The sequence below is a fragment of the Bipolaris victoriae genome (genome assembly GCF_000527765.1).
Source record: "Bipolaris victoriae FI3 unplaced genomic scaffold scaffold_56, whole genome shotgun sequence".
Classification (NCBI taxonomy): Eukaryota; Fungi; Ascomycota; class Dothideomycetes; order Pleosporales; family Pleosporaceae; genus Bipolaris; species Bipolaris victoriae.
This window is the reverse complement of record NW_014575336.1, coordinates 89,484-112,171: the sequence shown is the minus strand read 5'-3', so window position 1 is coordinate 112,171 and position 22,688 is coordinate 89,484. Positions and strand designations below refer to the sequence as shown.

The following is a 22,688-nucleotide window of genomic DNA, read 5'->3' as shown; positions in this document are numbered from 1 at the left end:
ACCCATAAAATCCGACAACATCATATACACATGATACAGACGCAAGGGTATGTCTAAGGCTAAGCAACCAAAACATAAGAGAGAGAGAGAGAGAGAGAGAAAAGCACCTCGATCTACATCCACCCCCCAAGTATTTAAATACCAGAATCAGTCTGCTCATAAGGCCTATTAGCATCGGGCGCGCTTCCAGAAGGCCAATAAGAATCCCACTCATTGCAGCCTTGGGTCATACGACTGGTATCACCAATGGATCCCTTGATCTCGCTCATGCGCTCCATAAACTGCATGGAGAGACCCTGGCTAGCGTGCCACGCGATGTGGCAGTGCATAATCCACATGCCTGGGTTGTCTGCGGGGAAAGCCATGAGCATGTATCCGCCAGCAGGGAGAACAGCGGTGTCGCGACGGGTGGGGTTTTCAAAGTTGAGGTTTGCGGTGGAGCCGTCCCATGTGCCTTGGCCGCGGCCGACGATGTAGTAGTCGTGACCGTGGAGGTGGATGGGGTGGGGGAGTTGGATGGAGGCTGTTGATTGGATCCACCAGAGGAACCAGCCAGTGCCTTCCATTGTGTGGACGTTTGAGTTGGGGCCAAAGTTTTGGGAGCCCGCGAGGACAGTTTCGAGAGAGGGGTTGTTCCAGTCGACGATGTGGGGGGTGCCATCGATGAGCCAGCGGAAGAGGTTGTTCTTGGTGGGGTCCGCGAAGTGCGTCATGTTTAGCTTGTGGTTGACGGCGTCGGCGACAACGGACTGGGGGACGCGGTTGGGGACAAAGGGAACGAGGTTTGAGGAAGCTTCGTCGTCGCAGCTTGTGCGCATGACCACAGTGGTAGTGGAGGTAGGGTTTGCGGTTTCAGACGCGCCATCGTAGTGCAGGATGGCACCCATTTGCTTGCCAGAGCTGGTGATGGCATTTCGGTTACAGCTGGTACCAACAGCTACGCGGAACCAGTAGTTGTCAACGGTTTGGTTGGCGGTAATGACCACGTCGTAACGCTGACCAATCTGCAGAGTCAACTGGTTGGTGACAAAGGTGTTGATAGGAACAAAATCCGAAGTCAGGACAGTAAAAGGGTGGCCATCCATAGATACGCTGAAAACGTTGTCAACGGAGGTGTTGATGAGGCGGATGCGATACTTCTTTCCCTTGACAACGTTCATGCGAGCATACTTTCCGTTATCATTCAGAGCGTTGATGTGGGTACCGTTGACAAGAATGTTGTCAGGAAGAGGAGGTCCAGTCCTGGAGTGTTGCGCCACCTCGTTTAGGGTAAAGGCCGGGGTGTAGTACCAATCAGTCAAGGGCAGAGTACCGAGATCGACATCGTAGTTGGCAGTGGCTGGACCATCAATGATCATGGTGCCAACAACACCATCACCGTACTGAGCAGACCAGTGAGAGTGGTACCAAGTTGTGCCGAACTGGGTAGCCCTGAACTTGTACTGACGAGTCTTTCCAGGAGCAATTGGACACTCGGTGATACCGGGGACTCCGTCATCCTGGCAGGAGTTGAGCATTCTGATACCGTGCCAGTGGATGCCAGTTCCGTTGTGCGCAAGATTGTTCTTGACGTTAACAATGATGGTGTCACCCCATTTGGCTCGCACAACTGGGCCTGGGTATTGGCCATTGATGAGCATCATCGGCCTATTACCACCGCTTCCATCAGGGTTCGGCTTGGTGACATTGGAAATTTCAAAGTTGTACTACAAAGTTGTCAGCATATATCTAAGCGGATCAATTAGTATACTTACAGTGACAGTGGTTCCATCCGGAGGTGACTTGGCGTCAAAGTCAGTGGCGATACTGTAGCCATTACTCCAGCAGCTCCTCGTCCTTGGTGTGTTGGTGCAAGCACCATCTTGCCTCTTGACAATCTCTTCAAATGATGGAAAGTCGTCAGAGGCATCCAACGGCTCGGCCCTTAGAGGACTGCTTAGTGCGAGCGAGCCCAGTGAGAGCCAAACAGCTAGAGATTTGAACAACATGGCTGTTGGAATGCAATGTGAAAATGCCAGTAACGAGAGTGTGGTCAATATATGTGTAAAGAAGCTACGACCAAGCCAACGAACGATGAATGAGTTGGAAGCTCGATCGATGGTGAGCATGTATTGACCTGACTGCGGATAGCATTTATATGAAATGTCTTGCAGTACATATCCAGACTCACGTCAGTTAGCCCCTTGCTGTGTCACAAACATTATTCCCTTAAGCCACTTTCTAGGCCATCCTACCTAGGCTAGAAGGCAGGATCAACGAATAGGCACCATAGCCTTGTGTATCCACATTAGTACACGAGCGGGTCATCCTGAAGGCGGCCAATAGAATCTTACTTCCGATCCTCATTCGGCGAACTTTGTCATCAAGGAGCCAACTCAGCCCAGCAGCTGAAGACTAGAAGTGGTGGCGGCGCACTCACGAGCATGTCGGTAGTTGAACAGCAGTAAAGCCAAGAGGTTGAGGTCAAGGTATCAGGCGGCACCCGGGTTGAGAACCGCATTCGGATTCCCAGTTACGGGGTCTGGATTCATCGCTACCTTTGTGGCGGTTGAAACTTACCCGTAGCGGTCAATGATGAGCATGTGGAAGAATTGTAGGATCTTTTTCTGAGGCTCAGAACCCACCGCTCGCGTAAGACGAGGGTCCCTAGCAGGGTGCAGGATCTATTGAAACGCGGGTCGACACACTCCACAAAGTCTTGGTTGGCTGCTGGAGCCTACTGGGCGCCTATCAGGACCGGTGTCTCACGTGAGAAGGCTATCGGTAAAAGGGTGGGGCTCGTGTAAGGTATACGCTCAGAACGAGGCCGGGAGCATCTGCAAGCCAGGGGTGAAAAAGCACCGAGTTCACCAGGCATTAGCGGATACGGTGTAGCAAGGCTATGCCAGATGCAGTATTGAATGGCGACCTCATGATCCGGCGCTGCGGGAGGCTCCCTCGGGAGGCTGTAACCGGTAATTGTTACTAAAATAGTCATGCGCGGTAGACTTTGGAATGACCACAAGATATTGCAGCCAGTCGCAGGCCATGACGCCATTGCCCAAAGGTTTGACTGTGTAAGGCTGACCGAACAAGAAAAAGGTGGCAGAAGCTATACAATTCGTGGCTTACATGGAGAAGTGGAGCTGTACAAGCAGTCTTACTGTTCGAACAGAGGGCCGAGTTGAGCCCAGGGCCAGGGACACATCAGAATCATTGTCAGCTGCTGTGGGGTCTATCCAGGGCGATTGTCTTGTTGTCGCTGCTTGGCGCCTTGCTGCCGCCTGCATGGTGATCACATAGGCATGATGTGCTTCTTGACCGTGTCAGGGTAGTCCGGACGACTATTCGGGTCTCCAGGCAGTCCAAGTGCGACTAAGAAGCGTGGTGAATGCTAGTACGTAGATTGGCGAGGCGGCGACGACTGGCAGAGCGTGAACTAGTAGTCCTAGCAGTCGTCCACCCACAGCCCTCGTAAAGCTGCCCTGTATGCCCGAATGGACAAGGGCGTAAACGGTAGGAGATGGCAGAATACGGCGAGATAAGGTGGACAAGTGTGGCTGAAGAGAGCGTGTGGAATCGGCTGTGACCGCCCAGGGCGCCATGACAAGCGAACGACAGCTATCAATAACTTTTGGGACAAGGTTGGAGGGTGTAAGCAGCATGGCGGACGTCGGGGCCGAGTGGAGTGACGTGAACAAAGATCGGTCCAGGGGTCGAAGGCGCTAAGCAGGGGCGCCCATCCCGTGTGGCTTCCGTACTAGCTGCGGCATGTCTCCGCCCCCCCACGTGCCACCAACCACTATCCTTTTTTGCGCCCCAGGAATAGTCTCTTGAAGTAAACACTAGCATGTGGATATGCATGGGTCGAGGATCGATTATGCCATCTTTACGACACGCTGTCCGTCTGTTCCGCCTGTATCGTGTCGGCGTCTGCCACCGGTTCGCCTGGTCGTTGCCTAGTCCCAATCTGGACATGGACGACAGGACGTAGTAGCGGAACACTGGTGGTCTGAGCAAACCTACTGGGCCATGCGGTTGCAGTATCTGACTGCAAGAAATAAGCCATGCTTGAAGAATTTTGCTGAGTCTGATAGCCACGCAGGTACAAAAAGAGGCCGTGGCCCTGCAGCTTTCAAGGCCACTCCTCGTGTGGTAATCACTTCTCTCGTTTGGATCCATCTTGCACAATACCGGCAACATGTACTCTCGTTCTATCCTCCTCACTTTGGCGGCTGCGGCCATCCCGCTCGTTAGCTCAGAAGACTCGACCCCAGAGGGCATCTGCTACTCCTACGGTGTTGACTTTGTCGATGAGGGCCAATACTTCATCGACTCTCAATCCACCGAGGCTTTTAGTGCTGTCTCCTACTTCCAAGGCTGCAACGAAGACAAGGCAGATGTTCTTCTCGTTGCACCCGAGGACACGCAGGGGGAGACTGAGTTCTTGTGTGACGAGATCCTCACTACTCCTGCAGACGAGAACAAACTGTCGACATGTCCCATCAAGAAGAACCAAATGACCTCTGGACACTGGCTTCTCTTGGTATTGGGCAACAACGGCAAAGGTGGTCAGCCTTTTGCATGGCAAAGAGGTACGTCCCATACATCCTTCACCCTCCAACTTGATGCTAACTATTCTAGATCTCTACTTGACTGTGGGCCCACAGGTCACCACCACCTACACCCCAACAGTGACCATGTCTGTCATCACTACGCCTACAATCACTCAGACTGATATCACGACGTCGACGGACACTATCACTGTCGGTCCATTCTCGACTGTCACCATGCCCAGCGGAACGGCCAAGAAAATTAAGACTATCACCCCCAAGGCAGTCACTACCACATCCACCAAGACTATGACACGAACAAAGGTCTCCACCACGAAGCAATTCGTTTACACCACAAAGACCGTCACTCCAACCTGCACCAGCCGACCCCACACTGGCAAGCCTGACAAGCCCTGCGAGTACTCGCCTACCAAGATCCACCCTGCAGCGTTGGTTACACCTACAGTCATTCCTCAAGCCCGCCGCTGGGCTCCCAGGGCTGATCGTGTGGCTGACGTTGAGTGGGTTCGTGCCCGCATCGAGGCCGCAAAGCAGAAGCGCGAAGCGGCCAAGGGCCTCAACCGCCGTGCACCTGATGCTCCGACCACCACTGTCACTTTTCAGACGCCCGTCTCCACAACCCTTACCCAGACTGCCGCAGCCATCACTACCACCGAGACTGTGCTACAATCAACCGAGGTCACCTCGACGATCCCTCCTCCTACCGTTCTGTCTGGTATTCTTACCAGGACGACTACCCTGCCTACCCCTACTAAGACCAAGGTCAAGTTCAGCTTCACTACTACCACCACAACCAAGACCTATGGCGCCACTTTCACCAGGACCACGACGGCACCTCCCGCTCCTTCAGTGACTGAGTGCAAGAAGCACGGTGGACACTACTGGTGGAACTAGACTGGCTAGACTATTGACCGACTCTTTTCCTGTTTTTACTGTTGTTTACTGAGCGTTCGTTGCTTACATGCATTACGATATACTGTACATAATGACCCGAAATACCAATCCAATGATAATCTCTATGCTCATCCACTTCAAACATGTGCCTGTGTTAAGCGCCCTTGTTTCCCTGCGCGCTTGTTCTGCATTGTCCCCAAAAAGTAAGCAAAGCCACTGTATACATGCTGTGAGGCTGTACTATCCCGGGTAGGCAACCTCGCCTCGCAAGTGCCCTGCATTAGTATCTCTCAGCTACGTCAAGCTGAAAACGCCAAAACGGTCTCGTAAGCGAATCCTCAGCGAATCCTATGCCGGCTCAGACGGAATGTTCTACCGCCTCGGGGACCAACAAAAAAAAGATACGGATGCCTTGTACCGGTCAGCCTTGCCCCCAAAGCAATGCCCCATCCATGCTGACGCCTTGGGACCAGGGCCGAGGTATCACTGCCTGCTGCTAATACTGTACATTCTATCCCACCCACTCCTCCGCCCCACGCACGCGACCAGAGTCCTGGCTCACGGGTACACGGCTTATGTCGTTTTTCCCTGTCTTAACAGACCCAGCACTTGACACGACATGGCCGCCTTGCATCTCGCTTCTGTCCAACAAGAGTGAAGAACAACGGAACAACACGAGAATCACAGCCAGCGTACTAGGTGCACCCTGGCGCCCCTCTCCATCGTCGAGCAAAAAGACAGGCTGGCAACACGAGAGCGCGTGGGTCGTGCTGACGCTCGCGCGCGCGCCATCATCGTATCGGGTACGCATGGCGTTTGCAAAACAAAAAAACGTCGCAGCGCCTCATTCGCTGTCCTTTCTCGCTACACAAAATGAGAAATCAGCATGTGCAAAGTGGCTTACAACCCCAGAAAAAAACCAATCTTTGATGCAATTTCCCCCAAGAAAAAAAGGGTGAAAGCAAGGGTAAGAGTAAAACAAAAGATAGGCAAAAGACTAGATACTCGAGTCGAAGTAAAGTTCCAGATCGCCGGCATGGATCTCTGGATCTCCTCACCGACGTCCGAAAAAAAACCGCACATCCTTCCGTTTCCCCACTGCCAGGCCCCTTGCTAGCGAAATGCCCTATTCTCGTCGAATCTCCATACTAGCCATGTGTGCGCGTCATGGGTACCTCTTCCGGTCGTAGCACTTGACAAATCTCAAGGAAAGAAAAAAAAACCCCCTCGGGTGTGGATATCACATGAAAAAGGGAATTAGCGTATAGTATTATGAGAAAAAAAGAGATCGTCGCTCTGGTCTGACACTTGCAAAAGAATTGGGTACGCCCAACAAACAAGCGCAAAAGTCCAAAATAACTTTTTTCCCTTACCACCGCGTTCCTGCGTTCACACCGGCGCTGCATGACCTACTCGCAAGCGCGTTCGCATCCGAAAGAGTAAAAAGGCAAAAAAATCGGCGTTCCTACATGGGCATTACGTGTGGTGTGAGGTCCCTCTGTCGCTATCACTCTGTATCGGTGTTCCTCGCTGCACATATCTACGCCTCCGTCAGCAAACTTGCCAGGGGAGCTGCTGCCTTTGGCACCGTATCGCATCGTACCGTATTGTATGCCTTTTTCGTTCTACCTCCTTGGCTTACCAAAAATGGCCGTATGATGTCCATGCCCAGCCAATACTCCTCGCCCCTCTCTCTCTCTTCTTCTATTTTCCCATCACGATGTCTTGCACAGCTGGCGCATAGCAGCCTCCCAATGAAACTCGCAGAACTTGTTTTTGTCTCCCCTTCGCTGTCTGTCTGATGTGGCTGTAGTAAAGTCTTACGGACGCCTTATCAGACATGGTATAGAAGTATGCAAAGCAAGGATAACCAGTAAAGCTTGCGATAGGATAGGGCTTAGTCAAGTGCCCACACCCCTTCGCCGGGCTATTTTGTTGTTCGCTTTTGGTAGCTTGCTCGCTACCGGGGAAGAGCGAGCGTGGGATTGCATTCCCTGCATACGCGCGATCCAACAGTATGCTGACATGTGGATTCTTGCCAACTCCCATTCGAATGCAGGCGCTTTTCTTGGGAGGGGGGAGCAATGTAGAGTAGTATTGGGAAAGCGCATGGTAAGACTTGAATACTACGTAGTATTCTCAGCAACTAGTACTAGCACCGTCCAGAAACCAAAACATCTTCCGTCGCTTATTCTTCCCGCATCGACCTCACCGTCGCCCTGTTTCTAGTCATTTTCCCCTTACGAGTCGGACACCGAGATACACAACTGACACACGCACACATAGACATGTTCACACCAGTTTTACTCTCCCCAAACTTAATCTCTGCCGCACCCGCTCTTTGCCACCGCAACGGGCGTTCAAGCACAAAAGTCAGTGGCGTTAAACTTTCCGTCTCAATAAGGTCTTAGACTTTCGGCATGTCGCACGCCCCTCCCAAGCCCTTGGTCTCAAACTAGCAGATACGGGGATCGATAGCACCGGGCGAGTGCGCGTGAGAAAACCAAACCAGGTCAAACCATCACTGGCAAAGCTTCGGGACTTTGATCGTGGCACTAACTGAGACGAATTGCCAAGCCCCTTACCTCAAAAAACACCATGGCTATCGTATCTTGTCACTATGCGGAATATGCGAAATCCTCAACCTCCATGACATGACTCAACCTTCCCATTCTCCCTCTGCTCCCCCCCCCCTTCAAACACACACACACAATACTATTGCTATATTCCTACACTGCACCGCTATCCATCCTCCCACCAAACCCCGAGTACATCCAATCCCCGTAATGTGGATCCCCATTACCTAACCCTTCAGGCCCCCTCATCCTCCAGTCCCATCCTCCGATCTCCACAACTACCGATGCGTCCTCCTCTTGCTACCCACAACGCCAACGTCTATCCTCACACTTACCCTTAACCATGACGTTGAGAGTAGAAATGCACCGGTGAGTGTGGAGTTGGCACCCAAGAGAAAAAAAAATCTTGTAGAAAAGTTTAAAAAAAACTATACATAGAAATTTCTGCAGATCCTTGAGAAACAAGAGTCCAGCGTAGGTAAACTCAGCTGGCAGGGTATGTAACTGTGTCAGAACGGGGATGTCTTCGTTTGATTTTTCTGGTTTGGGATCTGGGCGACAGGGCTGGGTGGGGGTGTTATGTGGGGAGGGCGGATGTGGGTCTCTTGGGCTGTGTGTGGTCAGGTGATTGGGAATTGGAACTTTGTGGGTGCTGAGTTGGGAGGACGGCAGTTGAGATACGGTGTAGTTGAGGTATGATTGCGCTTGATGCGGTTGATGATGAGTCGGTGGCCGTTTTTTTGCTGAGTCGGGGTGTGTGGATTGGAGGGAGTGAGGTGTCGGACGCCACTATCTAGAGATCTCAGCTGGGAGTTTGGTGAGTGGGTAGCTATTTTCAGTAGAGCAAATACATGATGCATGCGGTTGTCTTGGGAAGAGGCGTTGTAGCAAGTAGTGAATTTGCGACTTGGCAATAGAAGTGGATCAGCATGAACATACGATGCGATCGTATGAGACTGCAGTGCCATTGTGACTAATTCGTATCCCGAACCGAAAGCTGGTGCATCGAAGTCTTTTAGGTGGCAGAGAAGCAATGTGCCTTTTTCTATTGAGGTAATGAGAAAGAATTAGTCCTGAGAGCTGCGTTCGACAGAGTTATGAGTAAGCATATGCTTATCTTCAATACCGGTTCTAGGCCTCCACTTCCCATGTCAGTGTCTGCCGATCTGCAAACTGCATGATTGTCCAGGAATTTGTACCCCCAAAACCACTTGCGCTCATAGCAAACCACTGTCCTTCACTTCCCTCAATGACACTGCTCCCTTCCATACTGACGTCTCCCTGCGCACCATTTCCCCTCTTTTTATTTTTGAACGCATCTTTGCGGATAGCAAGGAAGATACTGCGAATAAAAGTCGGAGGTATAAACCCCCTCCAGCGCATGACAACCATATGACATGATCCAATACCTTTGCCAAAATCTGGCACCTCATATCTTGATAGATGATGGTTTATGCCGTCCCCTTTTTGGATGCGCGGCGAATCGAGACTGAGCATGTGGAGGTATTCCAACAAGCCCAGCGCATCTTCCTCCGCGTACAAGTCTGCAAGGTCGCCAAGGGAAAATTGCGGCACAAGCACCTCCCGCGAACTCGACTGCTCAGGTACAATGTCATGTAACCAGGGCGAGTGTTTCGAAATGACTTCTTTCCCTTCAGTCAGCGACTCCGCAGACGAAGGGTTGAAGTTGTAAAATAGCCATGTAAGCGAACGATCAAGAACATTCTTGCATGCCCATTCTAGTCTTGAGAAGCCACTCTTGCCATGCTTAGCCGAATTGGCGCGCAAGTCATACTCGACGATCCACCGTTGCTTTTGATGTTTCTTTCCGCCGTCCTCAATCGGTGTGCCATGCAAACCACATCGTTCATACGTTGGGCGCGTAAGCTCCATGCGGAGGATACCCTCGTATAGTTCAAAACGATCATCGACAAGCGGCCGGCCTTCACTTAACATCGCAATGTTTCCTTGCTTGATGTACCCGTCCAGGAATTCTTTTTCCAAGATTTCTCCGAGCTTCATATGTACTCGCGCATATTGTGCTCTTGCTGGGCCATCACTCCGCTGCAATCCATCTCTTAAAATCTCATAGATCTCTTCTGGCAGTATCAGGTCGAGGGTGTGGCTGTATTTTTGCTTGTTCAATGCAGAGAATGGCTTCTTTTTGGTGGAGACATTTTGCGGATCAACATAGGACGGTAGAATGCTGTGTGAAAAGTAAACCTTGGTGTCCTGTGCGGGATCAGGACGGTGGATATCAAGCATTTTGTAGCCTACACCAAGGCTTGTCTTGGATATGGAGTGCGAATGACGGCGTTTGGTGTCTTGATAGTGCGTGAATGTGGGGCGGTCGCGTCTATTGCGAAGAAAACGCGCTGTGATTAGCGCGGCGCGCTAGCATGTGAGTACCCCACAGTCAACTTCACCCCACTTTGCGCCTCTTTGGAATCATCGAGCTTCAGTAATCTGTTCTTCTCACATACTCTCGACATCAATAGATGAAGTAGGTGGTTACAAGTCAATTAATCGCCAGGATTGCAGCAGTGGAATTTTCACCTCTTCCGCCCCCAGTATCAAAGTCAGATTGGAGAAAAGTACGAGAAGAGAATCAAACCTTACTAGTAATCCTAGTTCACAGTGGAGAAGATTTTTGAATACATCTACGTTGCGGAGATTCTTTTTCCATTCAATGACTGACCAAAGAACAGAAATTCTTCTTATGCTAAAAGAAAGTAAAAAAGAGAATAGGATCGCCAACGTTCTGCACTGCCCAAGGTCACGACCGCGTTGAGCGCATCCTTGTCCTCCTTCCAGCCTGGCGGGCTGCAATCCTTTTGCTCGGTTGTGGCTTATCGACTTCATGTTGGTGCGTAAACCTGGTGATGACACATATTGAACATGGCCTATCAAACTGCTCTGGATGAGCATCATGAAATCCTCGTGTGCGGTAAAGTTGCAAAGCCAGGGCTTCCACATCGACGCGCAAGACCCACGGTGATCTGTTGCCTCTAATTCGATTTGAGACGAGGGCAGAAGGTGAGAGGTGGTACTGCCTTACCACTTCGTCGGTCGTCTGCGCTTGTTACTTAGTCATGTGACTTTTACGGGATCAACTTGAAGGAACGCATACCATGGTTTGACGGTAAAAGCAGTCTCCGCAGGCAGTGAGAATACGATTGACTGTTCGAAAGGGGTAGCAATCAAGCGTTGCCTGACAATAGACACACTTGCGCGGAGCATGTTGCAGCCATAGTCGCCGGTACACGATGCCACTGAGGTCCGGATAGACACAATTGGAACCATACTTATCAAGATGGGCGAAGGGAAGGTTGAACATGGTACTGTTGCATCGGCGGACCAGATGTGCACAGTAGCTTTCGACTAGCCTATGACATGCCCGGGATGTTAGAGCCAGGGCATTGAAGGGGTGTGAGACTAGGCACAAGGAGAATATATCGACAGCCCATCGATCAGCATCTGCAGGCTGGGTGAGATTCTCTTTGTCCTTGATGCTGCGTTTTTGCTTCTCGGTGAAGCCGTGTTGGCTCTGAGCTTCAGTAAGGCCTGGTAGACGACAATGAGGGTGGATGAGGTCTGATAGTATGCGGTTGACTATCTCGACTGGAAGCGTCGCTAGCCTCGCGGGGCAAGGCACACAGTTTGTCTCGCTCAACTGACCCATAGAGCATGGTTTTGGTGCCCCGCAATGATGCGAATCAGGCGAGGCTATGCGTAACAAAGGCTGCTGGTAGACTGTCACGGCAGTCAAGTGCAACCTGTGGTCAAGTGCAGGTGGACGCTGGACCAGCTCAGTCGCAGAAGCAGCAAACAAAGTCATGATGAGCGATAGAAGCAGGATGAAGAGTAGGAGGCCTCGCAATTCTTGTTCGAAAAGCTGAATGCCTTATACTTGACGATACACGAAGAAGTGACATGTAGTTCCGTAGCTGCATGCCACCAACGAGCATGTCAAGACGGCAAAAGCTGCATATCCTGGGCTGTGATTTGTCCATATTTTTCCAGTCTCGGACGGCTGCGTGCATGGATACAGCTCGTACGAAGAAATCCCTTGCAAGATGCTGCATGCTGCAGTGGCATGAGATTGGCGAAGGAGACGGCGACGACTCTCCGCGGCGGTGCATCGGAGGAAGAATGGCGTGCAAACAACAATCAAAATGCGGCCATCTCCGTATCGCCTAAATCGGCCTAGCGCCAAGGCTCCCCAACTCACCCATCTGACCACCTTTTCTCCTCCACTCTCGCCGAGTTACTTTGGTTGATAGTGAGCGCGCACGGGAAAACGACATCATGGCTGCCCACGCCTCAGAGGGACCCGTCGCTGTCCACGACTCCGCCCCGCCCCCTGCCCCGGCTGGCAAGGCGGAACACACAGCGGGGGGCGCGACCAAACCCAAAGAAGAGGACGCGCCTGCGCCTGACAACGACGACGAGGATGGTGGCGTGTGGGATTCGGCTTCGCTGTATGAGGAGATTCTGGATGAAGTCGAAGCCTTCGAGTACTCCAACGACGGTAAGTTTGACCCTGTGTGGCGTTGGCCACAGCCATTGACAGTTGTACAGGCAAAGATGTGTGCACTGCTGACGAGGCGCGCCGACTGCGCCAGCGACTGCACGAGGTTGGCGCCAGCCAGTTCGTCATGGAAAACATCACCAGCGAGAAGATGACGGCGCGCAAACTGTGTACCGCGTTTGGCGTCAGGATACCCAAGTTCCTTGAAGAAGCGCCCGACGAGAACTTCTACCAGTTGCTTGGCCTGGCCATCAACCGCGAGCTCAACAAGCGCCCCCGCCTTGAGCAGTACAAGACCATTGACGACGCTGCAAAACTGCTGCTGGAGCGCAAGAACATCATGGTCATCACCGGCGCAGGCATCTCGACGAGCCTCGGTATCCCCGACTTTCGTTCCAAGAACACAGGTTTCTACTCGCGACTGTTGCAGATGGGCTACGACGAGCCCGAGGAGGTCTTTGACATTCACAACTTTGACGAGAACCCGCGCACCTTTTATGCGCTTGCCGGTGACATTATCCCCGACCTTGAAAAGTGGACGCCTACGCACGAATTCATACGCCTACTCCAGGATAAGGAAAAGCTGCTCACCAACTACACTCAAAATATCGATAATGTCGAAGCACACGCGGGAATACGCAAGGATAAGCTTATCCAGTGCCACGGCTCCTGGGCCACTGCGACATGCCGGAAATGCAAGTTCAAGGTACCGGGTGAGGCCATCTTCGACGATGTGCGCGCACAGCGGCCTGCTGAGTGTCAGCGCTGCAAGGACGAAATCGCGGCCCAACCCAGCAAGAAGCGCAAACGCCAATCCAACGCCAACGGCAGCAGGAAGAAGCGATCCAGCGACGAAGACTCCGAATCCGATGGCGCCTTTGACATTCCCCAGCCGGGCATCATGAAGCCGGATATTACCTTCTTCGGCGAAGCCCTTCCCAATGACTTCTTCGACCGGCTAAAGGATGTAGACAAGGACAAGGTAGATTTGGTCATTGTAATGGGCACGAGCATGAAAGTCGCTCCCGTATCTGAGATACCCAACTTTCTGCCCCGCGACATTCCGCAGATTTACATCTCACGAGATCCCATTCACCACATCAACTTCGACATCAACCTCCTTGGCGATTGCGATGTCGTAGTGGCCGAGCTTGCCCGCCGTGCGGGTTGGCAACTCAACCACAAAATGATACCCGAGGGTCAGTCAGTTGACGTCACTCTTACCGATGACATGGATCATATTTCCACCGTCAAGGCTCGCATCCCAGTGACGACTACGACAAATAATCATATTAACGAACGGGCATAAGCATTAGCCCATAGCCTCTGTATTTTGTGTATCTACGGCGTTATGACTGGCATTACGAGTGGTGTTTTTTCCTATGTTTACTGATCATTTTAGATCGAGACAGGGTCATATCCTGATTCCCGCAGTCAGTTGCTTGATCTTCCATAACGGAAATTCGGAGTAGGGCGTTGTGGTGTGATTGAACATCAAGAGAGAGGTTGTGGGGTGCGGCATGGAAGATACCACAGATCTGGGAGTATTTGTGGAAGGAGATGCTATCATGTAATCTCCAGCAACTGTATCCCCTTTTATCATACACATAGAGCTTGTCTGGTCTTGCTTTTTTCTCTATGTTCAGGCAGCACACAAGAATACAGGTACAGTCTCTTTCCCTAGACAAGGTTCGGATTGTGTGATTGTTTCTTGTACAATGCATGTCAAGATGGTGTCGAGGTATTGTTGGTGCCTTTGTCTCTCCCATTATGTTACCTAATGAACCTCGGCTTAGCTACAGCAGTAGTGATGCCATAGTCGAGAGGCAAAGCCACAGCCAACGCCACGCCAGTCGCCGCTCGAGCCACACTAAAGCTACAGGATACCCTATGTATTAGCCATTTGAGCTGAGTCAAGATGTCCAGTTTTCTAGATAGAGATATTGTAGTTTATAGACGTTCTCTGCAAGGAAATCACCGCTCGGATATCGGGTTCCCTCAGATCCTAGTGATCCCACAGCCTTAGGTAGCGGATAGATCCTCAACCCGCAGTCGGGTAAACTCCGGATGGGGAATCTTCAGGTTGGATCGATGTGTTTCACTTGCCGCTCAATGCCTTGGACCTTTATCAGTTCCAAGAATCACTACCCAGAATGTCAGATTCATGCGCGCTAATTCACATTGCTGCAACCGTAGCGTGATCCTATTTTCACTAACCAAGTTACGTAAATGACGTTGCAAAGAAGACCCTTTTCTCTAGTCCCGATGTCCGCGCCCTCGTACACGCGTCGCAATTTCAGATTGGGCTGATAGGGAAAGGGTGCAGTTGAGTTATAGCTAAGATAGGAGACATTCAGCTTTACTATCACGGACACGCAACCAAGCTTTTCGGTGCAGCACGTCATTCACAGGTGGCCCAAGCCAAGAAGTGCACAGTCCCAGCTGACGACAATATACTCCACACCTCTACTCCACCACACTCTTGCTTGAGCCTCACGTATAGTAGCATAAACGCCTATTTTGACACCTGGTTGAAACGACCATTTGATTACGCGTAGTATTGTAATTGCAGTGCTCTAACTCGCTGACTTAGACATTAGGGAAAATGTGCATTTTACACCACAAAGGAATTTGCTTCAATGCGGCCGATATGTTCTTTTCGCTCGTTGATCGTCGTCAAACTTGCCTACCCGTTATCACAACGCTGATCGCAATCCCAGCCGCCTTCCCCTGCTTTTGTCAAGGATTCGATCGCGAACGCCATTCTTCCACCTTCCAACCGCGCGGTACCTTCTCAGTCAGCACCTAAGATGCAGCCCGAAGTGGCGTGTTTGAGAATATCGTGTTGCACTGGCCATCAATGCCGAAGAGTCAAAGAATGATCACACGATTATTATTTTCGCATCTACAATGAATTATGACATGTCGGTAGAAACACATGCAACACATACACTACAAGTACACAGTGGAATGCACACACTAGGAGACCTCCTACGATTCTACCAACACTCACTGTCCCTCATTAAGAAGGTACGACTGAACAAGTCCAAGCATCAATGCCAAAACACATCACCGTCTTGGCACAACACCTCCGAAACGGGCGTGATCAGGGTGATAAACGCCACCCGCAGCGGGCTAACTACCTCCGCGCATTATGTTTCAAACAAATGAGCATTTTTCGCCAAGACAACCATGAATAGTCCTGCAGCATGGTGATCGACCTTCACTTTTACCGTCTTGATAGTCAAAACATGGTTTCAAGGCCGACGCTGAGTAGTGGGGTGATTACGAACCCACTTTATACGCAGATCCCAGTTACGCAAAACATTTTCCCCATGAACAAGACATGCTGTGGGTATTCGAGAACACGTTGGGGAGATGAAGAGGTGGGTACGCCAGTATAAGAGGGACAGCGTAGACGTCCTTCTAGAAAAATCAACTCTCTTGATTGAGCCAGCACGAGTCCTTCACACCCCATACTCCTTCAGTCCCTGTTTTCTGTTTCTGTGCTTGACGCACCACCTTTCGCTAGTCGAACCCAATCGCACTCCTTCCAAACTTTCTTTCTCTACACTCAAGACTACTATCAAAAATGAAGGCCTCCATCGCTGCCTCCATTCTGGGTTTCGCCCTCGCCGCCTCAGCCGGCCCAGCTCGCATCTACCCCCGAAACTTTTACACAATGATGAAGCGAGGCTCGCTACCTGTACCCCAAGGCAACGGCACCGAGACTTTCTCTGAACCCAAGGAAATCACCGGTGTCTTTGACGGAGGCCTCAAGACATACGGCCGCGGCGTCTCTTGCACTGGCCAAGCCGAGGGCGGCAACTCTGACGCCGTGTTCCTGCTCAAGGACGGTGCCACGCTCAAGAACGCCATTATCGGCAAGGACCAGATCGAGGGTGTGCACTGCGAGGGGTCCTGCACGATTGAGAATGTGTGGTGGGTGTCTGTATGTGAAGATGCTTTGACACTCAAGGGCGATGGCGATGCTACTGGTACGTTTAAATTCCCCCCTTACTCGCTTCATTCCATCAAAGAAGAAACCAGATGAAAAAAAGGGTATAAGCTAACGCATCCCACAGTCATCGGAGGCGGCGCCACAGCCGCACAAGACAAAGTCATCCAGCACAACGGCAAAGGCACCGTCACAATCGAAAACTTCACCGTCGACAACTTCGGCAAACTCTACCGCGCCTGCGGCAACTGCAAGGAAAGCGCTGAGCGCCACGTCGTTATCAAGGGCGTCAAAGCCACAAACGGCAAGCTGCTCGCGGGTATCAACTCCAACTTTGGCGACTCGGCTACCATTGATGCGGCGACTTGTGCGACGGGTGTCAAGGAGATTTGCGAGGAGTTCAAGGGAACGACGCCTGGTAATGAGCCGAATTCTGTGTCAAAGGGCCCATCGAGCGCTTGCAAGTTCTCCGGGTCGGTTGCTGCGTGCTAGATGGCTGCTGTGCGATGGGGATGATTGCTGGAATATGTGTCATCCGCCCAGTTGTGCGTCTTTGATTTATATTTCTTGTTAAAAAGCTTTTTTTTTGCATGTTGACTAAACGTCAAAGTATATATACCAAGATTATGTTTTATCTTTCAATATTTGATGATTACATATTACAGCGATACTAGTCTAAGGTCTAAAGTCTATACTTTTCGGAACTGGAAAGAACAGAACAATCTGCCCCCTCTTTTCCCCCTTCGGCACGCAGAAATCTCAGTGCAAAAGCAACTGTGTCACCCTAATTTACTGCCTCTTCTTCCCCTTGGGCACACGAAAAGCCCAGTACAAAAGCACCGCCGCCCCAATATTAAACACAACATACACCCACAGGAGCCCAAAGTCCCTCCACCTCGTATCCCAATTCACGTGTACCCGGCTCAAGAACTGATTCGTACTATCCAACTGACAGTACGCACACTCCGTAGCATTCGCATCTCTCAGGTAGCCCCCCGCCATACTGATATACTCCGCCATGTACTCCCCACACGTCTGACCCTGCGGCGCAAATAAATTCTGAAACTCATTCTCAGCACAATGCGCAGGCGCCTGTCCGAGCGTCGTAGCCAAAAAACTCGATACAAGATACGTAAACGGATTGATGCGATACATGAACATCCAGAATCTGGGTAGATCATCCTTGCTGGCCAGAATGCCGCAGAAAGCGTACATCATAATTGTGATTAGTGTCGCGTAGGCTCCTGCGATTTCTTCGCCGGGAGAGCCGGCGATGAGTAGGTGGGCGAGGGTGCTTGCGAAGAGGAAGACGGCGACGATGATGAGGAGCGTGTGAAAACTGCGGATGTTGACGGAATCCGTGGGTTGCGCGTTGCGATACAAGCCTGCGGGATAGTACCAGGCGAAGAAGCATGCAATGGCCATGATGGCGTTCCAGAACATTTCGATGGCGATGTTGGACAGTACAAAGGCTTGCCAGGCGTAGGTTTTGGACTGGCGCTCGCGAGCTTCGTATAAGGTGCGTTGTAAGATCCACATGGGCAGGATTTGGTAGATGAGCTGGTTGACGACGAAGAGGAAGATGAAGACGCCGAACATTTGGTTTTGCAGGCCTTGCATTGTATTTGTGCCGTCGATGAAGGAGAAGCCGATCGCGAGGGAGCAGCCGATGGTTAGGATGGCTTTGGAGTACATGTAGGAGGGGGTGCGCCAGTATTGTTGGGCACAGCGGAGAGCGACGGCGCGGAATTGGTCGAAGAAGGATGCGGCAAAGGCTTGGTGGCTACCTTTTGCGGCGTCCATGACGGCGGAGGGTTGATTGACTAGTTGGCGTAACTTTTCCAGTTCCATTTGGACTTGCTCGAACTCTGAACTGCTTTTCCAGACAGAAGGCCAGTCGATCTCGGTTTTGGCTCCGGGCGCCGCGCCAATTGCCTCGAGCATGTACTCGGCTGGGTTTGCGCCAGGAGGACATGTCGGTGCGCCGTTGCGTTGGAAGTAGTCGAGGAGTACATTGGAGTCGCGTCCAATGTCGCCAAAGTACACTGTACGTCCACCTTTGGCAAGCAGGAGGAGACGGTCGAATCGCTGGAAGAGAAGGGATGATGGCTGGTGTACAGTGCACAGAATTGCTTGGCCATCTCTAGTCAGCTTCTCCATGAGATCACAGATAGACCAAGACGTCTGTGAGTCAAGACCAGATGTTGGCTCGTCAAGGAAGAGGAGCAGTTTCGGACGGGCAGCGAGCTCAACACCAATAGTGAGACGTTTGCGTTCTGATTCAGTCAGTATAGATCTCGGTAATGAAAACACAAAGAGCTGTTGAACTTACGCTCTACATTAAGGCCTGATCCTGGAATACCGACAACGGCATCTGCATACTGTTCCATATCCAAGAGCTGGATGACGTGATCGACATATGCCAATCTCTCTTCACGACCATATTCCGGCGGCTGTCTCAGTAGCGCAGAAAACTCTAGAGCTTCTCGTACAGTCGATGTATCCAGATGAATATCTTGCTGCATACAATATCCAGTTTGTCGCTGGAAGGATTCGTCTCGTCGTCGGCCGTCTACGAAGATATCACCGCCGATGACACCCATTGTGGTTCGGCTGGCCAGCACGTCAAGTAGTGTAGTCTTGCCTGCACCAGATACGCCCTAAGTAGTTGTTAGCTGGATCCTGACCTCCTGTGAAGATATACATACCATGAGAGCTGTGAGAGTGCCGGGCTTGATGTATCCGTCGACATCATCAAGAATCTTGCGCGTTTCGCCCTTGATCTGCACTTCATAGGTAACCTTTTCCCAGTGAAAGATTGAGACCTGCTCCTGCACTTCCCGATTAGAGCTGTTGCTGCGGCTAATCTTCTCGCCTTCATGGGCAGTTGCACCGCCCGCCTCTTCGTCTGTGTTTTGACGCTTGGCCATCTTCTTCATCTTAGATCGACGGAATACCAGAACCTCGCCCTTGGAGCGCTCAGAAGCAACCAGTTCGCTCATAACCAGATGGATGACGAATAGTCCGAAAGTCATGACCACAAGTATGCCATAGTTTCGCCACCGCTCGCTGAATTTATATTGGAATGCAGTCTCGACGTATGCGGTACCACTGACAAATCCCTCACCAGGTCGTGAACCTTGAACGGCGCATGCTCGCTGCTCCAGTGTAGCGTTCTCGTAGGATGGCCCGGATGGAATGAATAACGAACAGGCAAACGATCGACCGTTGAACTCATTGCTCATAACGCTCGAAAATCCATACGATACGGGGTTGATGTGTCGCACCCAGCCTATCCATGACTTCATATAAGGAACAGGTAGGGGAAAGCCGGTGTAGAGAACCAGCATCAAAAGGATAAGAGAACTCGGTGCGAAGGCCTGTGCGAGAGTCTTGGTCATCGAAGCAAGCAGTCGGAAGAACATGCTCATGGAAAGACCAGTAGTGAACCCGACGAGAAGGAAGAAGAAGAATGAGCCGGCATCTCGACGGAGGTTGGCCATGAAGTAGAGTGTGGTGTTGACGAAAATGCAGTTTAAGACCTTGTACGGAATGTCCACGATCATTGAAGCTAGTGCTTCTGCGCTGGGATGATATAGCGCATAGCGGTTGTGCTGAGAAAACTGTCAACTCGCAGTGTTCATAGATAAGTAGAATGACATAGCTTACCTTCTCAACGATCGTTCGTTTGGCATAGAGATTCATAATCTCTAACATGCTACCGAAAGCGTTCAGTATGATCTAGAACAGTGAGTAAACATCTTCATCCATACATCAGAAGGGAGGTGGACTTACGACCATGAATATGACTCCTCCTCGCTTGAAGAAAGATGCAGTAGTTTCGGGCAAGTTGAAAAAAATACTGGCGACGATGATTGCTTCAGTAAAGTTTACAGCAAGCATTGTCAACGAGACACTCGGGTCGTTCTTGAGTCTCTGCACATCTCTCCACATACAGAGACGAACCTGCCTCCAGTAGGAAAGTGTATATGGCGAGTTCTGGCGCTGCTTGCTAGACTTCTCCTTCGTCCTCGATAACGCGAAGAGATTACGCTGTTCGCCTCGGAGTGGGTAGCTTTTGTCAAAGTCTTCGATCGCCCTCAACAGCTGCTGTCTTTCGGGACTCGTCTTCCAGCATTGCGCAAAATCATCTGACGTGCGGGGCGTTCTGTTTTCGAAGCCTTTTCTGATACGGCGCTCAGAAGGAGACGTCATCGAAGTCAGAAAATCCGGGGTAGTCTGTGACGCAGGACATTCGAAGCCAAGGCGCTCAAAATAGGCACGCGCTTCGCTTGCTGGGCCAAAGTAGATCTGGCGACCCTCATAGAGAACTGTCACCTTATCGAAGAGCTATAAACAGTCAGTATTGTTCTAGCGGTGGTCACGCGGGAATGCATACCTCATATGCAGCTTGTGGAGCTTGATAGATGGCAACACAAGTAGATGTGTCAAAGACGTCGCATTGTGTTCTGAGCGTCTTACAGAACTCGACTGCGTTTGCAGAATCCAATCCACGTGTAGAGTTATCCCACAGCTGCAAAGGTGCAAAACTGAGAGAAGCCTCAGCGATCGTTACTCTCTTGCGCTCGCCACCACTCACACCTCGCACAAAGTCGTTACCAACGCGGGTGTTGACTGTATGCGAGATTCCATACATAGCCATCACAACCTTGAAAGCATTAGTAGGGGGCTGTCTATTGCTTTAGTAAAAGGACTTACATCGCGGAGGTGTTCAGCGTAGCGTTCCCTGGTGACGCCACCAGGAATCTGACGCGGGGCACGGGCAAGAGCAGCAAAATAGAGTGTATCGCCAACACTGAGCTGAGGAAAGTGGGCGTCAACCTCTGCTGTATAGATGGCCTCTCCTCGGAAAGAAGTGTTCATCTCTTTGGCTGGGATGCCCTGATAGTTGAGGTGCGACTCAGGGCTAACTTGGAAACCATGAGTCTCACCCGCGATAGTCTTGAGTAATGTAGAACATCCGGATCTGGAATGTATTAGCTGTGATATCTAATGAAAGATATAAGCTTCAACCTACCCTGGTGGGCCGAGAACACATAGTTGTTCTCCAGGTAGTAGCAACCCATCAAGGTCGCGCAAAATCTCAATCTTCTTGGTGCCTTTTCCAAACAATGAAGGCAGCTTGAGTATCATATTGCCGACTGTAGATTGAAAGTCTGTAGGGGATCCCATGCCCCATACGTTGAGATTTCGAAAGGCAACTCCTGCAACACGAGGAATCGTTTCTTCGCTGCTGTAGCGCAAATTGTAGAACGCCTGGGCCCAGTCCTTCGCACGAAACTGTTCACTCTTGGGATCTAGCCGTGGATGAACATTATCAGACAAAGGCGATCCCGTCGCACCGTGTTGCCCTGATTGTGAGGTGAATTTGCGGACGAGTTCATGAACTTCACGGTCACGTTCCGTCTCAACGTGAATATCGGTTGCATGATGTTCGTTATTCAGTGTGTTTTCGTCTTCGGTGATGGTTTTTGCTTCTATGAAGCCCGGTCCGGTTGGCATGTTAGTGAACAATCACAACGCGAGTTGGCGCTGAGTAAATGGGTGAAGCTATTGTTCGTATAGTTGTCTCGAGGGCTCTTGATGTTGACATGGATATCTACATGGCGACATATATATGAACATACAGCTGTTTCCTGGTAGCGGCAACATGTGGTCTGCCGTCAGCTTTGGTTGTCGCAACAAAACCCGAAAGTCCATGATGCCAAGAACGGCCCACTATGATTGCCTGAGATGGAATTGGCATCTGCATCATCTCGGTCTTTTGAGATCTCTCTCTACTAGCAAGTGGGTCAGATGGCCAGCGTCAGACATGCAACGGCAGTGGTTCCAAGAGGCTAGGCCCCCTAGCGGGTAGTTGTCATTCGGACATTCGGACATTGCGGTGTCCGAACTTGCGACTATTGCCAAACTAGGCTGCCGCCCTGTTGTTCACCCCATCACCCTCGCATCCACGCCCATTCCGAACCCGAAGAAAACTCAGGGTTTCCGGACAATAGACACACGCGCATAGAGTTCGATCCACACGCCCGAAACCCGGTAAAATATCTGCAGCAACGGCCACTAGTAAGCAACGACGATGAAACTTGCCGTACGTGTACATACGCTGCGACTACAGGTTGCATTCCTCCACTGACGCCCTAGCAAAGTGTCTT

The 22,688-nt window shown here is 51.1% G+C and overlaps 8 protein-coding genes across 8 annotated transcripts; 4 read left to right on the top strand and 4 right to left on the bottom strand.

Annotated features, from left to right (window-relative positions):
• Nucleotides 1-134: 134 nt before the first annotated feature.
• On the bottom strand, nt 135-1,988 carry COCVIDRAFT_102611 (multicopper oxidase; the record flags this gene model as incomplete). Its single annotated transcript, XM_014699893.1, has 2 exons — nt 135-1,706; nt 1,755-1,988. 2 exons carry the CDS (start codon nt 1,986-1,988, stop codon nt 135-137), a joined length of 1,806 nt encoding a protein of 601 aa, XP_014555379.1.
• A 2,192-nt stretch (nt 1,989-4,180) lies between these two features.
• COCVIDRAFT_17081 (hypothetical protein) lies at nt 4,181-5,447 on the top strand (the record flags this gene model as incomplete). The annotated part of the gene is made up of 2 exons (XM_014699850.1): nt 4,181-4,574; nt 4,624-5,447. The coding sequence occupies 2 exons, from the start codon at nt 4,181-4,183 to the stop codon at nt 5,445-5,447; spliced, it is 1,218 nt and encodes a 405-aa protein (XP_014555336.1).
• A 3,707-nt stretch (nt 5,448-9,154) lies between these two features.
• Nucleotides 9,155-10,288, bottom strand: COCVIDRAFT_17080 (hypothetical protein; the record flags this gene model as incomplete). The annotated part of the gene is made up of 1 exon (XM_014699849.1): nt 9,155-10,288. One exon carries the CDS (start codon nt 10,286-10,288, stop codon nt 9,155-9,157), a length of 1,134 nt encoding a protein of 377 aa, XP_014555335.1.
• A 511-nt stretch (nt 10,289-10,799) lies between these two features.
• On the bottom strand, nt 10,800-11,705 carry COCVIDRAFT_102639 (hypothetical protein; the record flags this gene model as incomplete). Its single annotated transcript, XM_014699892.1, has 2 exons — nt 10,800-11,096; nt 11,154-11,705. 2 exons carry the CDS (start codon nt 11,703-11,705, stop codon nt 10,800-10,802), a joined length of 849 nt encoding a protein of 282 aa, XP_014555378.1.
• Nucleotides 11,706-12,135: 430 nt separating this feature from the next.
• Nucleotides 12,136-12,303, top strand: COCVIDRAFT_102607 (hypothetical protein; the record flags this gene model as incomplete). The annotated part of the gene is made up of 1 exon (XM_014699891.1): nt 12,136-12,303. A coding segment is annotated over one exon (168 nt), but the record flags the coding sequence as incomplete, so codon positions are not given.
• Nucleotides 12,304-12,331: 28 nt separating this feature from the next.
• Nucleotides 12,332-13,863, top strand: COCVIDRAFT_102514 (hypothetical protein; the record flags this gene model as incomplete). Its single annotated transcript, XM_014699890.1, has 2 exons — nt 12,332-12,554; nt 12,605-13,863. The coding sequence occupies 2 exons, from the start codon at nt 12,332-12,334 to the stop codon at nt 13,861-13,863; spliced, it is 1,482 nt and encodes a 493-aa protein (XP_014555376.1).
• A 2,283-nt stretch (nt 13,864-16,146) lies between these two features.
• COCVIDRAFT_38876 (polysaccharide lyase family 3 protein) lies at nt 16,147-17,004 on the top strand (the record flags this gene model as incomplete). The annotated part of the gene is made up of 2 exons (XM_014699889.1): nt 16,147-16,552; nt 16,640-17,004. 2 exons carry the CDS (start codon nt 16,147-16,149, stop codon nt 17,002-17,004), a joined length of 771 nt encoding a protein of 256 aa, XP_014555375.1.
• A 297-nt stretch (nt 17,005-17,301) lies between these two features.
• On the bottom strand, nt 17,302-22,035 carry COCVIDRAFT_102485 (hypothetical protein; the record flags this gene model as incomplete). Its single annotated transcript, XM_014699888.1, has 8 exons — nt 17,302-18,788; nt 18,845-19,172; nt 19,221-20,126; nt 20,182-20,253; nt 20,308-20,862; nt 20,912-21,181; nt 21,232-21,499; nt 21,551-22,035. 8 exons carry the CDS (start codon nt 22,033-22,035, stop codon nt 17,302-17,304), a joined length of 4,371 nt encoding a protein of 1,456 aa, XP_014555374.1.
• Between the last annotated feature and the right edge of the window lie 653 nt (nt 22,036-22,688).